The sequence below is a fragment of the Drosophila novamexicana genome, unplaced genomic scaffold, assembly GCF_003285875.2.
Source record: "Drosophila novamexicana strain 15010-1031.04,08,12 unplaced genomic scaffold, DnovRS2.1 tig00000193-arrow-pilon, whole genome shotgun sequence".
Taxonomy (NCBI): Eukaryota; Metazoa; Arthropoda; class Insecta; order Diptera; family Drosophilidae; genus Drosophila; species Drosophila novamexicana.
The window spans coordinates 10537624-10551086 of record NW_020824787.1 but is presented as its reverse complement, the minus strand read 5'-3'; the positions used below and the strand labels follow the sequence as shown (position 1 = coordinate 10551086).

Below are 13463 nucleotides of genomic sequence, written 5' to 3'. Positions count from 1 at the left end.
GAAAAAAAAATATACAATTAATATTGGACAAAACAACTCAGTAAAAATAAATGTATAATATATATTGCATAATATAAAAAAAAATTAACCACCTCAAACATATTAAAAACTCAACTGATATTTATGAGAGTTAGACTTCGTTTAAATTCCGGCTAAATTCTTTATCTCAGCTTTGAGAGTTTTTAAGAATAAGACTTAGCCCATCAACACTTTTTGATTAGAAAAATCCACAAGGCTACATACAAAATATTTTCTAATCTAAAAATAGTGAATTATAATGTTTTTATCATAAAAATACTTATAACTGGTTTCTTAAATTTTCAGACATGCAAATATTTAGAATCAATTCTTCTAAGCCTTTTCCCTAAGAAGTCTATAAAATTGTAAAAAAAAAAAACATTTTTTAAATGAATTCTGCATTTATCAATTTAAAAAAATTTGAAATTAAAACGAAATCGTTTGGTTACGCCCACTTTATAAGAAAATTTTGAAAGTTATATTGAGAAATACTTGTGCACTTACCGTTCTTCAATGGTTGTTGGTAGCTGTGTTCTGGCTCGCATCATGCTGAGAAAGTGTTTGCCATGGGCGACACCGCCCGCTGATCCTGTGCCGCTCAAGCCGCTGCTACCCTCGGACAGATAGCCGTTGTCGATGTCATGATAGCGACTGGCTGCAGCAGAGCTGCCCACGCGCAGCGCATCACCGTCGCTGCAGTAGCCCTGTCCGATGTCCGACTCGCAAAAGTCCAGATAGGATTGGTGCGGATGCGTTTGTCCGCCGCGTGCGCCACGCGTGGGCAGCGTCACATGCGAATTGTAGCCGCGCAGCAGTGGGCGCATGGGCAGCACCGAGGAGGCGGACGAGGAGCTGGCTGCAGAGGACGGCAGCTGTTCCTCCTTGGACTCATAAATGGTGCCCACTATTTTGGAGGGTATCGTATGAAATTTGCTGGGCGAGCCGGTGGGCGTATTGGGCGCCGAATTGTGCATTGGACGCTGCAACGGCAAACGGGGCGACTGTCCCGCATTCAGAATATGCGGACCCGCATTGTACTCCAGTTTGCGTGGTGCGCTGAGCGCGGATTTCGGTGGCGGCAGACGGCTGCTGCCATAGATGCCGCCCTGCTGCGGCGTGCTGGGCTCGCTGAGGTAGCCCGAGCCGCTGCCAGAGTGAACAGCTGATATGTGATTGCCCGAGGATGATGGCGGCAGCGGAGGCGGCGCATTGGCATAATATGGAGGCGGTGGTGTCGAGGGCAAGCCCTTAAGGATATGTGTGGCTTGGCTGGCAGCCGATTGCTGCGGCTGCTCCTGTGATATGTTGCCCTGATTGTTCGATATGTCGCTCGATTCACGCTTAAGCAGCTCACCGGAGCCATGGGGCACGCCCAGCTGCGGCAACTTGCTGGTGCCTTTGATGGCCGCAATGGGTTTGGGCAGGCCCGTGCCGCTAGGACTGTGCAGGAGCTGCTGCTGCTGCTGTTGGCTCTGACTCTTCAGCGAGCACTTGGAATCGGATTTGGAGTGCAGCGAGGTTTTGGAAGACGTCTTTAGTGTATTCTTCTCAGAATTGCCGCGAGCCAGCGTATTTTTGCCCGCACGTCCCATTGTGGAGCTGCGCGATTCACTGCCCGAGAGCGTCTGTTGCTCCTCCTTGTGCAGCGAACGGGCCGGACTCTTTTCCTTCTTGTCCAGCTTATTGGGTTTGCCTTGATCCTTCTTTTGCTGCGCCGCCAGCAGCTTGGACTGCTTTGTGTTCTGCTTCTGTTGGCTCTTCTGAGCGCTGACGCTAATGCTGGGCGGCTTTAGCTGTGAATTGTGTCCATCGTTGAGGCTCAGGCTGGAGTCGGAGCGTTCCGAGCGCGCTGAACTGAAGCCCGAGGAGGAGGAGGTGCGCTTCGATTGAATTTGCGTTTTATTGGATGCGACCGCTGCCGTTGCATTTGCTGCATTCTGTTGCTTCTCCTTGTTGAACAGCTTCAGCTTGTCCAGCATCGAGTGCTTCTGCGGCGCTGTGGGCGCATTCAGGCTGCTCGGCGAGGGAATGCCGCTCTGATGACTGCTCTTCACGCTCGGCGGACGCAGGCTGCATGAGAATTGAGAGTGAAAGAGTGATTAGTCACAGTTCATTTGGGCAACCTGTACAGGTACATCACTTACCTGTTGTTGTTGCCGCTCTTCAGACTCTGGATAGTGTGATTGCTGGTGGGCGGACTGTTTGGACGGCTGCTATTAAAATCGCTGCCGCTCTTGCCCAAGCCCGGTATGGCTGTGGAGGAAATAAAGATAAAGAATAAGTTAAAGAAGCAGAATGCAGAATGTGAGTTCGTTAATTCCTGTCTGTCGGCTCTGGAAGCGGCGTCCACTTGAAGTTGTCGCCGGGCCTGCCAGCTGACATTTCAAAGATGTCTGTCGAACAGGCCTCTGCAGCCAATAAATCAATGCTAAAGGCCAAGCGGACATTAAACTTAATTAATTACTGTGCGTATGCTGGATGGTGGGAGGCGGAGGGGTGATAGGTAGACAGACAGATTTACTGACACATTTACAGAAGGTCTCACGCACGGCCACATAAATCTTCAAAAAACCAAGTGAAGCCTGTACAAAATATGGTTAAAATTGTATTCCAACTTTTATAATTCCAACAATATTATAATTACAGTAAACTGTAATCTAACTGAGTTTCAATTGGGAGAACAAATTAAAAATAAATCTCATCACCGTCAATGTCTGTTTCTATGTCCGTCTGTCTGTTTCTATGCGAACTATGTGAACTAGTCTCCCAGTTTTAAAGCTCTTCTATGGCCAAAAAGGTTTTGGGCTACAAATTATTTTTTTTCTTTTTCAAAATATCTGGAGCAGCACAGCTGAACTTGGGTAATTAGAAAGTATATATTAACTACATCTAGATAATTATTTTTCCACATTAAATGATTTATAAGCAGCTCATTTGCAGGGTTAGATTAGAGTTTGTGATAAAGTTCCTTTTACGGAAAATTCCCAACAGGCTGCTGGCGCTTAAGGTGGCATCCATTTAAGACCTCAAATCAGCGCCACACGCATTAATTACAGTTTGTACCGCACCGACAACAAATCAACTGCAACACAATATGCGCAATGAGGCGGTTTTTTGAATAGCACGCGCCCCCATTCGAAGCACTACAGCCCCATCAATGTATACCCAGGAGTGCTTTGATGATGTGCACGCTGGGAATGGAACACGAGCCATGTCGAGATTGTAACCCCTTTACGACAAAATCCTGGAAACAGCAAGCGTTGTGCTAAGTGCATTGGCATGCTCCGCTGGGGGTTGCTTTTCTGGCTGTGGACCCAAAAATTTGTTTGTGCCCGGTAAACAACAGAGTGCAGCCCTGCCCAGGGGTTGATTTTCTTCTTTTTTTTTTTTTTGAAAAGCATTTTTTAATAAATTTCCCAAACCAGCTGAAGTTTATTTCACTTACATGGCGTATGATTCGGAGTCGGGGGCAGCGGGCGCACCTTGTCCGGGGGGCAGCGACGCTGGACCATGACAGTCGCGGGCAGCGGAATGGCTGTGCCGCCATTGACCTTCGTATAGGCGGGCGCGATTTGTCTGTAATGAGCAGAAAAATAAGTTTTTAACATTAATAAAGAAGTATGCAAGATATAAGAGTTAAAAAAAAATGCATAAAATACAAACAATATGCTGTGGTACTGCAGGCTCATATGTGTTTAGAGAATACACTTGGGTTTATGGGCTTGTTTTATGGCAGCCGCCCACGCGGCTCTCTCAGGCCGTAGCGCACATTTACAGCTTGTCTGGGGCGTGATCTGCATGAGTTGCGGTCACAGTATCTGTCAGATACATTTTGCCTTATACTTATCATTAACAATTTATACAAACTGCGACATAAAAATAATTTTACACTGCCCTGAACGTTGATAAATTAATGAAGTTGCCGGCGAACCCCTTTTTCTTGCTGCTGCCAAAGAACTAAAAAAAAAACGCTTGGCAATTGCAGTAAACACATTTTTACAACATTTTTACGAGGCGATTGCGCGGAATGAAATAAAAGACAAGCGTGCCCATAAATTTGCATATCATTGCAAAAAGATACTTTTGTATCTGGCAGTCGTTCGCCATAAAAAGCACAGCTAAGTAGGCTTCAGGCGCATCGCTTGATTAGCCGTCGACGTCATTTCAATGCAAAGTTGTGCAATTAAATCAAACTTTGCGCTTTTATTGAGTCAATCAAATTTGATTACTAATTTAATTTCATTCAAATTGGCCTTAAAACTATTTAATACAAATCAAAACTAATTGGACTTAATTTTTAAGAAGTCAAACCTGAACAAATTTTTAAAACATCTTGGTCATTTTTGAAATAAGCTTTCAAAATATTTCAAAGAAATATCATATGCAAATCAAGTCGTACAATGCGATGTTTTATTTTTAAAATCATTAAATCTGTGCCTCGGCAACTGACTTCTAGAGAATAGTCTGCGTGGAGATTACAAGCCGAAAGGAAATATATAAATATAATAAAAAACATTTGTACTTGATTTCATTTTCCATTACGGCAAAGTTTATAAAAGGGAAGTTAGTGAAAATTTAATTAGCAACTTGCAATTTATTTATTATTTTTTATAAAAATATACTTTTTAGTCTACTTAAATTTAAATTAGCTTCCAGCAAATAACAATTTTGAAGTTAGGCTTTTAAGTTTTTTAGCCACTCTTTTAATAAAATTTAAAATTATTATGCAAATTCAGTTCAGAGTGCCTACACACACACACACGCGAAGCAGGAAAATGGCTTTTCCACTTCTTAGCTACATTTTTTTTTGCAATTACTCAAGACGCTGATTAAAAACGCAAATAAAGTAATAAAAGAGACTGGCGCAAACTTTTAATAAGTCGCGCTCATAAAGCTTAGCAGGGGGCGCAGACAAAGCCCAAGCCGAAAGATACATTTGTATCCTATGGCTGCCTGGCACATTGTTGTTGGCCATTAATAAGGCAGGCTAACAAAAAAAGAAAAAGCTGTACGCAACAATTGTATTAAATGGAGAAAAAACAGCTCATAAAAAACAGAAGACAAGCGCAACGCAGACAAATGAAGTTGGCAGCTGCGTTGGCTTTGACTTTGACGTTGACTTTGCTCCTTTGGCGGAGTCCTTTTGGTCCTGTTGCTCAGCTACTGCAAATTAAATACAATAAAGCGCCCGCTACTTTCGGCTGCCTTTAGCTGCTTTCATCAGGCGTCTGTCACGCCGTTTTCCTTCAGACTTTTCCAAATTACTTTTCATATAATTTTATTTGCATTTTATTGTTGCGATTCGCTTTTCCGCCAACATCTCTGGCCATGTTGCGCTGTGTTTGCCAAACAGTCGTCAAGTTAAAAGCCAAAGCTGTCTGCCGAGTTTTATTCGCTTCGGCAAGGATGTCGATTGTCTGCATATGTTAAAAGATACAAGTTCCTACAATATGTCTATGAGATCAGGCAGCATGCAGCAGGGGTAACATGTGTGCGAGGGTTGCTCGAAACTTATATACATATATCAATACTTGGATAATTATATGATATTTCTTTTTTATATGAAGAAAATAGTGTCGCCATACTCATTAGCAGAGTAAATATATTTAAACTCTTAAGCAGCTAAAGTATCTTAAAAATCCAACATAGAACACAGTGCAACTCTGCACATTAATTTCTAAATTAGTTGTGCGAAAGTGCTTTCATTAGGCAATAAAATATCAATGGAATGATCTTTTTTATGGGAAAACATTGAAAATTGCAACCTCTAGAAAATCAAAGCAGAATATTATAATAACTTCGTAAGTAAGAGTTATTTTTCAGAATATGTAGTCTATGCTTCGCGAAAAAAAATACTTATATACTTTGTATAATTTCAGGCAACCAAAATAAAATATTTACCCACTAAAAATCGACTTTCTTTTCAATTATAGTTCATTACTTTAAGAGCAACCCTCGTTGCATGAAACAGTTTCCTTAAGCAACAGCAGCTTGTTAGCTGCAACATGTATTCAGAGTATCTGCAGCTTTGCATCTCTCAGTTTCAGGTGTCGCATGTCAGTTGCTGATGCGCGGGGCGCCACGTTTTCTGTTTCTGTTTGCATTTCGCGCAAATTGAATTTTGCGTCTTTATTACGAATTTTTGATTTGTAGCTGTGCGCAGATTTTTGTTGTTGTGCACAGTCAAATGTCTTTGACCTTTGCTGTGCGAGCGTGTGTGTGTGCGTATATGTGTGTGTGTCTCATAATAGCCTGACTGCTGTTCCTGGCTCTCTGGTGGCATTCACCTGTGCGGCACGGCCCACGCATTGGCAGTAGCAGTTGCAGTAGCTGTTGCAGTTGCGTTTGCCATCGCAGACCAGTCACTGAGCATTTCCGCACAACTGCGGCGAGTGTGGGGAGGGGGGGAATCCAACTATAAAGCGCGTCGTTGCCGGCATTTGCTTGTATAAATATGAAAAAGTTCCCTATTACCCGCGCTGCCCTCCCTCTTTGGGTATGGGCAACTCCACCGGCTGCCCATTAGTTGCATTTGCGTGGCATGTTTGTTGCTTTTGTTGCTTTTGTAGCCGCACAATGTGTCACTCGAGTTGCATTTGTCATGGCAGCAGCAGCTTCTAAAAGCCAGACTCCAAGTGCGTGGCAGGATCCCGGCGGAACGACGGCCCCAATGACTCTGGAGCTCAGCCCTGACCATTTTGGGATATTGCCAGTTGCCTTATACGAACCGCGAGCGTTGCAACTCTTTCGCTTTTATTATGGCTTATACATACCTGCGATTTGTTGCCAACGCCGTTTATGGTTAGCTTTTTTTTCTCTGTTTGTATTTTAGCTGGGCCCTTGACTTGGCTGCAGCAGATGCCTGAGATATCTTTGGGCTTATTTGTTATACTTCAAGAAGATTGACAGGCGATAGGAAGAAAATAAATATTCCATGCCTAGCCGGAGAAAGGCTGCCTGAATATTAGTTTAGTGTCGAAGCTGGTTCGGGTCTGTTTTGTTTTTTGTTTTATTTAAGACGCGTCGAATTTAAATTATTAAAGAAATGGAAACATTATGTTATAAATTATAATATTTTAGCCTGCGAGCCAAAGCCCTGGCTTAAGAAGATAAGACCAGGATTTAATAGCACAATATTTGTATATCTCAGCGAATCTGAAACCCGCTTTTCCCAACTTTTCCCTACTTTTTAATTAAAATATTAATAAACACAAAATGTTCAACTATAATTCAGAGCAGTATAATATTTATAGGTTCAAGTTCCGCTACGTGAATATATAAAAAACAGGAGTCGCAACGTGAAAGGAGTTACATAAATTTTCTTTTTTTGGGATAAGTTTTCATCTGTTATGAGCTATCTTTAATATTTTGGGAAAGTTTATCGTTATTTAGACAGCACACTTTCACTCGGCAGTAATTTAAGCTGCTCACAACTAAGTTAAGCTGTCTTTGGGTGCATTAGATAGTCAACTAGCACCTCCAGCTACTGGCCAAAGCAATTTCTAATTTATCTTTGTAACCCAAAAACCTTTTGAACCTGGCCACAACTGTTGCCATCGCCGTTGCGGCCGTTGAGGTGCAGTTTATACCGTTAAGCTCAGAATATATTCATAAATTTGCCACAGCAATTTTACTGGCTACCGCGAACAGCCCGTTCGACCGCATGTCAGCCACAGTCAACCGATGCAGACAAGAGGAGGAGTGGCAGGAGTCAAGAAATTTATGTGAGGCTGTCTGGCCAAGAAGCCACCCGACAAAAAGTTGGCCAACTCATGAGCCGCTGGCTCCTTGTTGAAGATTTCATATTGTCGGTCTGCGGGTCGAGCTGGCTGTGAGCATTTTTGAGTAGGTGTTGAATGGTTGATAATAAGCGTAATTATGTGCCATTGATATGCCCGCAGGAGTGGCCAACTGTTAGAGATTACTCCAACAGCAGACAGCCGAAGATCAGTTCTCAGTCAAGGGATAGACCAGACGACAGGCAGGAAGCACAGCGCATTAAACCTGTTAAGTTTTTAGCACAGGCTGGCATAATACATGAAAAAATTGCGTAGAGAAATCAGAAAGAAGTCAAACGGAAGCCAATTAGCATTATGCCGGAAATTTTGTATTTAAATCGTAAACTTTCTTAACTTGCCTATTAATTTGAAGCTGCTTTAACTTTCTATTAAGCAAAGCTAAGTTTCATTGCTCGTGATTTTCAATCTATAATCGTTTTAATTCATAATTTAAAGCAATTTTTGAGTGACCAGTTGGAAAAATTGATGCTTACTTAATAAACATAAACTTAAAATGAAAAAAAAAAATATTTAAAATTATTCGTAAACATTTAAAATTAAAAATAACATAAGATAAGGTAGATAAATAAAAAATATATATACCTTACACTTTAATAACGATTACTTCAATATTTAACTATTTATCTATATTCCTATGTATGTATCTATATTTTTATCCAGATCGAGATTCATTTCAGTTTTCCAAAGCTAAAAAACTAACAGCAACATTATTTTTCTGACAACTGTAACTGCATACCCATAAGATAAACTTTAAACATATTAATATTATTTTTTTTTTATGTATAAATTGATTTTAAAATCAAATGTAAAGTATAGTTGTCTAAGAATTTAATATTCTCAAATATTAATATTGTATTAAATTCTTCACAAAATACAATTCGCGCACAGTCTGCTAGTTAAGCATGATTCCCGGATAGAAACCAATCTTTTAGCTGCAAGTTTGACAGCTTTGTTTTCAACAAGCAGCCATGTCAAATGGCTCATATTAGAAATTGTAATGCGAGTCGCTGAAAAACGTGTTCATCTTAAAAGTCGTGTGGCCCCACCTAGCCCTTCCAGTGCCTGGTACAACGAGGCGAGGTGCACTCAGTCATAAGATACACACACACACAATATGAGTTGAGATACTTTACTAGCTTTGGGTATTGTATTCGCCTCGTATGAGTATTTCTTATTCCTGGCAACTGCTGTTTGCGGCTTTCAAGTGCGACATAAAGTCACGATTTTCAGTTATTAGACGGGCAAAACTTGTGCCCCAACTTTGGCTCGTCTTCAGTTGCAGCTTCAAAACAGTTGTTTGTCTGACTTTAGGGACACATTTTCTCAGCTGCTGCTGCAAGAAACAATTAATAGCGTCTGCCAACACCCCCCGCTCACATTTGCTCCCCCCTTGCAAACACACGTGCGCCGAGCAGACGGCAAACTCAAAGATATTCCTTGGCTTTCGTTCCCGGCTAATGGTCGCCTTCGTCGCGTTGCCACCTTTGTTGACAGGGGCGAGCAGTGGAGGGGCAGTTGGTAGGAACTTGTCGACGACATCTTTAAATATGCAGCAGGTTGGTCTATGGCTGGCCAGAGCTGTAAACAAGCCACAGCCGCAAATGGAGAGTAGCCAAACAAACAAACAAAACAACAACAGCAAACAAAGCTGCTAAAAACATAAACAAAAACAAAGCCACATACTTTGTAGCAGCAGCTACATCAAGTGGACAGCCCCGCCAACTCTGGCTGGCAACTCGAGTAGCGAATTCCACTTTATGCTTTTATTAGGCTTACGTTTCACGCGAATGTGTGAGATGAACGCGTGAAAGCTAACAGAAGTGCAAAAATAATCGGGTAAAATGGAAATATATGGATTTATCATAAGATAGAGTTTGTCAAATATAACTTTAAGATGTATTTGTTGTAAGATACCTAGAGATACACAAATAAAATAATATAATAATAGGATAAATTGTTGTGTGTGTGCGCTTAAAAAATTATCATATATGTATTTGAAAAAAGGTCGGATGATGGCAAATCTATGTGAAACTATTAGAGCTGTGAAATAGTTTTTGACTATCGTTTTCTCTCACTCTCCTTTTATGTCTTTCTCTCTCTCTCTCTCTCCCTCTCTCCGCCTACTTTTTAGTATCCCTTTTAATTATTCTCACTCTATTTTCTTTAATCTCTTAATCTCTTTCTCTCTTTGTCTAAAAATTTCTTTTATACTCTCATAACTATAAACAATAAGTAAATGACTTTCTTGATTCTTCTGACGCTAACTTTATAAGAGGTGTTTCTTAGGTCTGACATATTGGATTACAAAACGATGTATTCGTCGTCTTTGGCTAGATGATAAAATCCCTATGATGACTTCGGATGTGGTAGTATCATATTGAACTGACTTTTATCTTTCAAAATCAGAGTCATTCGCCTTCTCTCATGGCCTGGTTTAGTCTAGATATGACAGCTTAGCTTAGATCACACATTCACGCACTCTTCTTCCTGTATGTTTTCACACCCAGCAAATGCAGCTGACAACATTTTGTGTGTGCGCGTGTGTTTGTATGTGTCAAGCCCGGCGGGGGTTGGCCAAATGCTCGTAAACAAGGAAACCAGGCTGCATATTTCGGTAGCCCTCTATTAAACAAACAGAGTTTGTGGACATGGCGAGGGTTGACTGATAAGTAGCAGAAAGGCATGGCTACTGGGCAGGCAGGCAGATTCCCAGCGAATGGATTTTCAATTATGCAACCGAGCAAATGTTTTATTTATTGACTTTGCGCGCGTTTCCATCATAACTGAAAGGTTTTTAGATACGGTGGTTGATTTCATGTGCCCTCGAAGGCGTCAAGAAATTTCCAGGGGTTGCTGTTGTTGTTGTTGTTGCCAAACATATCAAAAATGCACTTTGAATATGCTCTATAGCGTGGGGAAGGGGGAGGCAGCTGTAAGTTGATCGCTCGATTATGCAATGTCTCCTTGGGCAGGGGGCAACAAACTTTTCAGCTCTCCAGTAAATTAAACTTGGCCCGCAGTCTGGCTGGCAGCCAATTGTAGATCTTAGAGAATGAATTGGATGCGGCCCAAGTACCTAGCGAAAAGACGGAAGTCGATCAGCAGACGCCAGTTGCGTGTCTTCTGGATGTGTCGCTTTCGGTACCTATGCATTCACTGAATGGTGCGGGGTGAGGCAGGGGTAGGAGGTGCGACAGGCGCATTAATTATGAATCGCTTTCCACAGCTAATCTAGTGAGAAACTTTAAAAGTATGCACTTGCCGCCATACAGTGGACAAAAAAGTACTTAAATGCAATTTCTTAAAACGCAATCAAAATTTCTCAATCAAAATCTTTTTCATTTTTCTTCTAATTATAATTTAAATTAAAAATCAACTAAAAATCTTCCCATTTGGTCTCCTGGACTGTCTAAAGACTCCTCATTCGATTCCGTTATAAATTTATATCAGAAATATGTTTTCAGTGTAGTTATTACAAATTAAATTCTCAACTTTAAGCCAACTAGGTCTTAAAATTCTGTTTTGCTTAGTTTGATTTACTTCAGAAAGTCAGCCAAAGAAGTTTGCACAGTTTTCAACTTTAACTTTCAAAGTTAAAGTCAAAATTTTCTTACTGTGCACACGACTTATAGCTGTAAATAATTCAAGTCTTAAGAGAATGAAAAAACGGCTAAATAAAAACAACCACAAAATGTCATTTCCATTAGCCTCCAACTTGTTTGTTGAGCCTAAAAATAGCTAAGATAGCCGCTGGAGTGGGCATGTACAGCTCTGCATTATATATATATATAGATCTCCAGTTCTTGGGAAAATATATCGTAAATTTCAGCAAATTTAGCTATGCAAGATTTTGGGGCACTGATTTATTGTGCTGACATTTGGCTTCATTCAGGCATTGGCTTTGTATAAAATATGCATAATGGGTCTCATTAGTGCACGCCTGAAAAGCCGGCCACATATTCCAAAGAAAAACCTACCAATATATATTTATATATATATTTATACATAGGTTACCTTCTGACATCCGGTGAGTTCGGCAGACTGCGACATTTGCGGGCGCTTTTGCTGCCACCATGTGATGAGGATGAAGCATTGCCCATTTTTTAGTTTTTTATCGCTCTCTGTCTCCCTTGATAATGTGTTATAATAATGACGATGATTGTGTTGATGTATATGATTAGAAAACTTAGTTTAATTTGGCATTTAGATGCAACTTTGGCACTTTTTAGCTGTTATATTTTCACGTGTATTTATTTACATTTTATTTTTCAATTTTTGGCCAGCTTTCAAATATTTGTTTCGTTACATTTTACAGTTGCTAGATCATTTAGAAATTTTATTATAATTTTAATATTGTTTTATATTTAAGTAGGTATATTTAAGGGCATATTTTGTTTTCTGTTTAAGAATGGCATATATGAAACACATCTTTTATATATATGTGTATATATTTTGTTGAAATATTAAAATTTTTATATTTATATAAATATATTTTTCATATATATATTATGTACACATTTTTGTATATTATGTTGAATTTTGAAAACTTTTTTTATATTTATTATATTTTTTATTATTTCTTATTAGTTGTTGTTTTATATATATTATTTAAGGAATTTTAGCTTAAGCTGTGCTGTAAGTCGTGATGGTTCATATAATTTTACTTTTTGATGACACGAATTATCATCGATTAAACAAATATATAAAACGTATTATTATAAACAAATAACTGTAATATATTAAAGATTAAAGAGCTGGGCAAAACCATTCCGCTGACAGTTCAATTCAAGACAAGCATTGCCAAGGGCTCTTAAGGGTAATTATCTGTCTTCATTTTTCACTTCACTTTTGTGTTTTCTGATTTAATTTTTACACTCATTAAAAGCTCAGGGGCGTGTCGCACTGCATTCTATCAGACCAGCCGAAAAATATTGTTTGCTCTATGTAATTACTTTGTAATTAAATGTGTGACAGACGCAAAAATTGCTGCTAATCAAACAAATGTCTGGTACCCCAAAATACGCCCCCAAGCCAAATGCCGGCAAAAAGGGAAAATTTAAAGAAAAACGCCATTTGCCCGGCTGGGGATGACCAAAAATGTGTGCACAGCACTTTGATCTAAAGGCCAAGCTGAATGCTGGACAGGGAGGGGCGCGGTACGCCGAGGGCCAGTTGTTACAGAAAACTTAATGCAATTAAGCGAACATATTTGCAACTTCCGTGCCGTACAAACAACTAGAACCAGAGACCAGGAAACCGACATTTTTGATGTATGGCTGCTGATGCGGCTAATCTGGATAGAAACAAGGGCGCAACAGGGTGACTCAAGCTTAAAGGGGGATGCCTCGAAGATGCCCAACAAGAATGTTTTTGAGCGCAAAATCAATAACTTCAATTACAAAGATGCAAAGCCTTGGCAACAAGCAGGAACAATTCGACAAAAGCACAACAGCAAGAACAGCAAAAAATGGCGTGTAAATAATATACGCACGTGCGTGTGACACGTGAGTGGGACTGGGACCTGGAGAGGCGGGGTAGGGTATTCACGAATTTGTTTGAAGTGCCTGCTAAATGCTCTAAAAGTGGTCATATTTTTTGGTGTACAACACGCAATACTCTGCTGGCAGAGGGTGCGAAATTTATGCT

At 40.3% G+C, this 13463-nt stretch overlaps 1 protein-coding gene across 1 annotated transcript in view; it reads right to left on the bottom strand.

Moving 5' to 3' along the window:
* LOC115758851 (protein sickie-like) overlaps window positions 1-11917 on the bottom strand; it is an 83655-nt gene extending 71738 nt beyond the window's left edge. Inside the window, exons 1-4 of the mRNA XM_030699634.1 lie at window positions 11832-11917; window positions 3464-3594; window positions 2163-2271; window positions 523-2088 (exon numbers count right to left, since the gene is read on the bottom strand). Of these exons, the coding sequence (XP_030555494.1) occupies window positions 523-2088; window positions 2163-2271; window positions 3464-3594; window positions 11832-11917 (1892 nt within the window). The remainder of the gene's footprint in view (window positions 1-522; window positions 2089-2162; window positions 2272-3463; window positions 3595-11831) is intronic.
* Between the last annotated feature and the right edge of the window lie 1546 nt (window positions 11918-13463).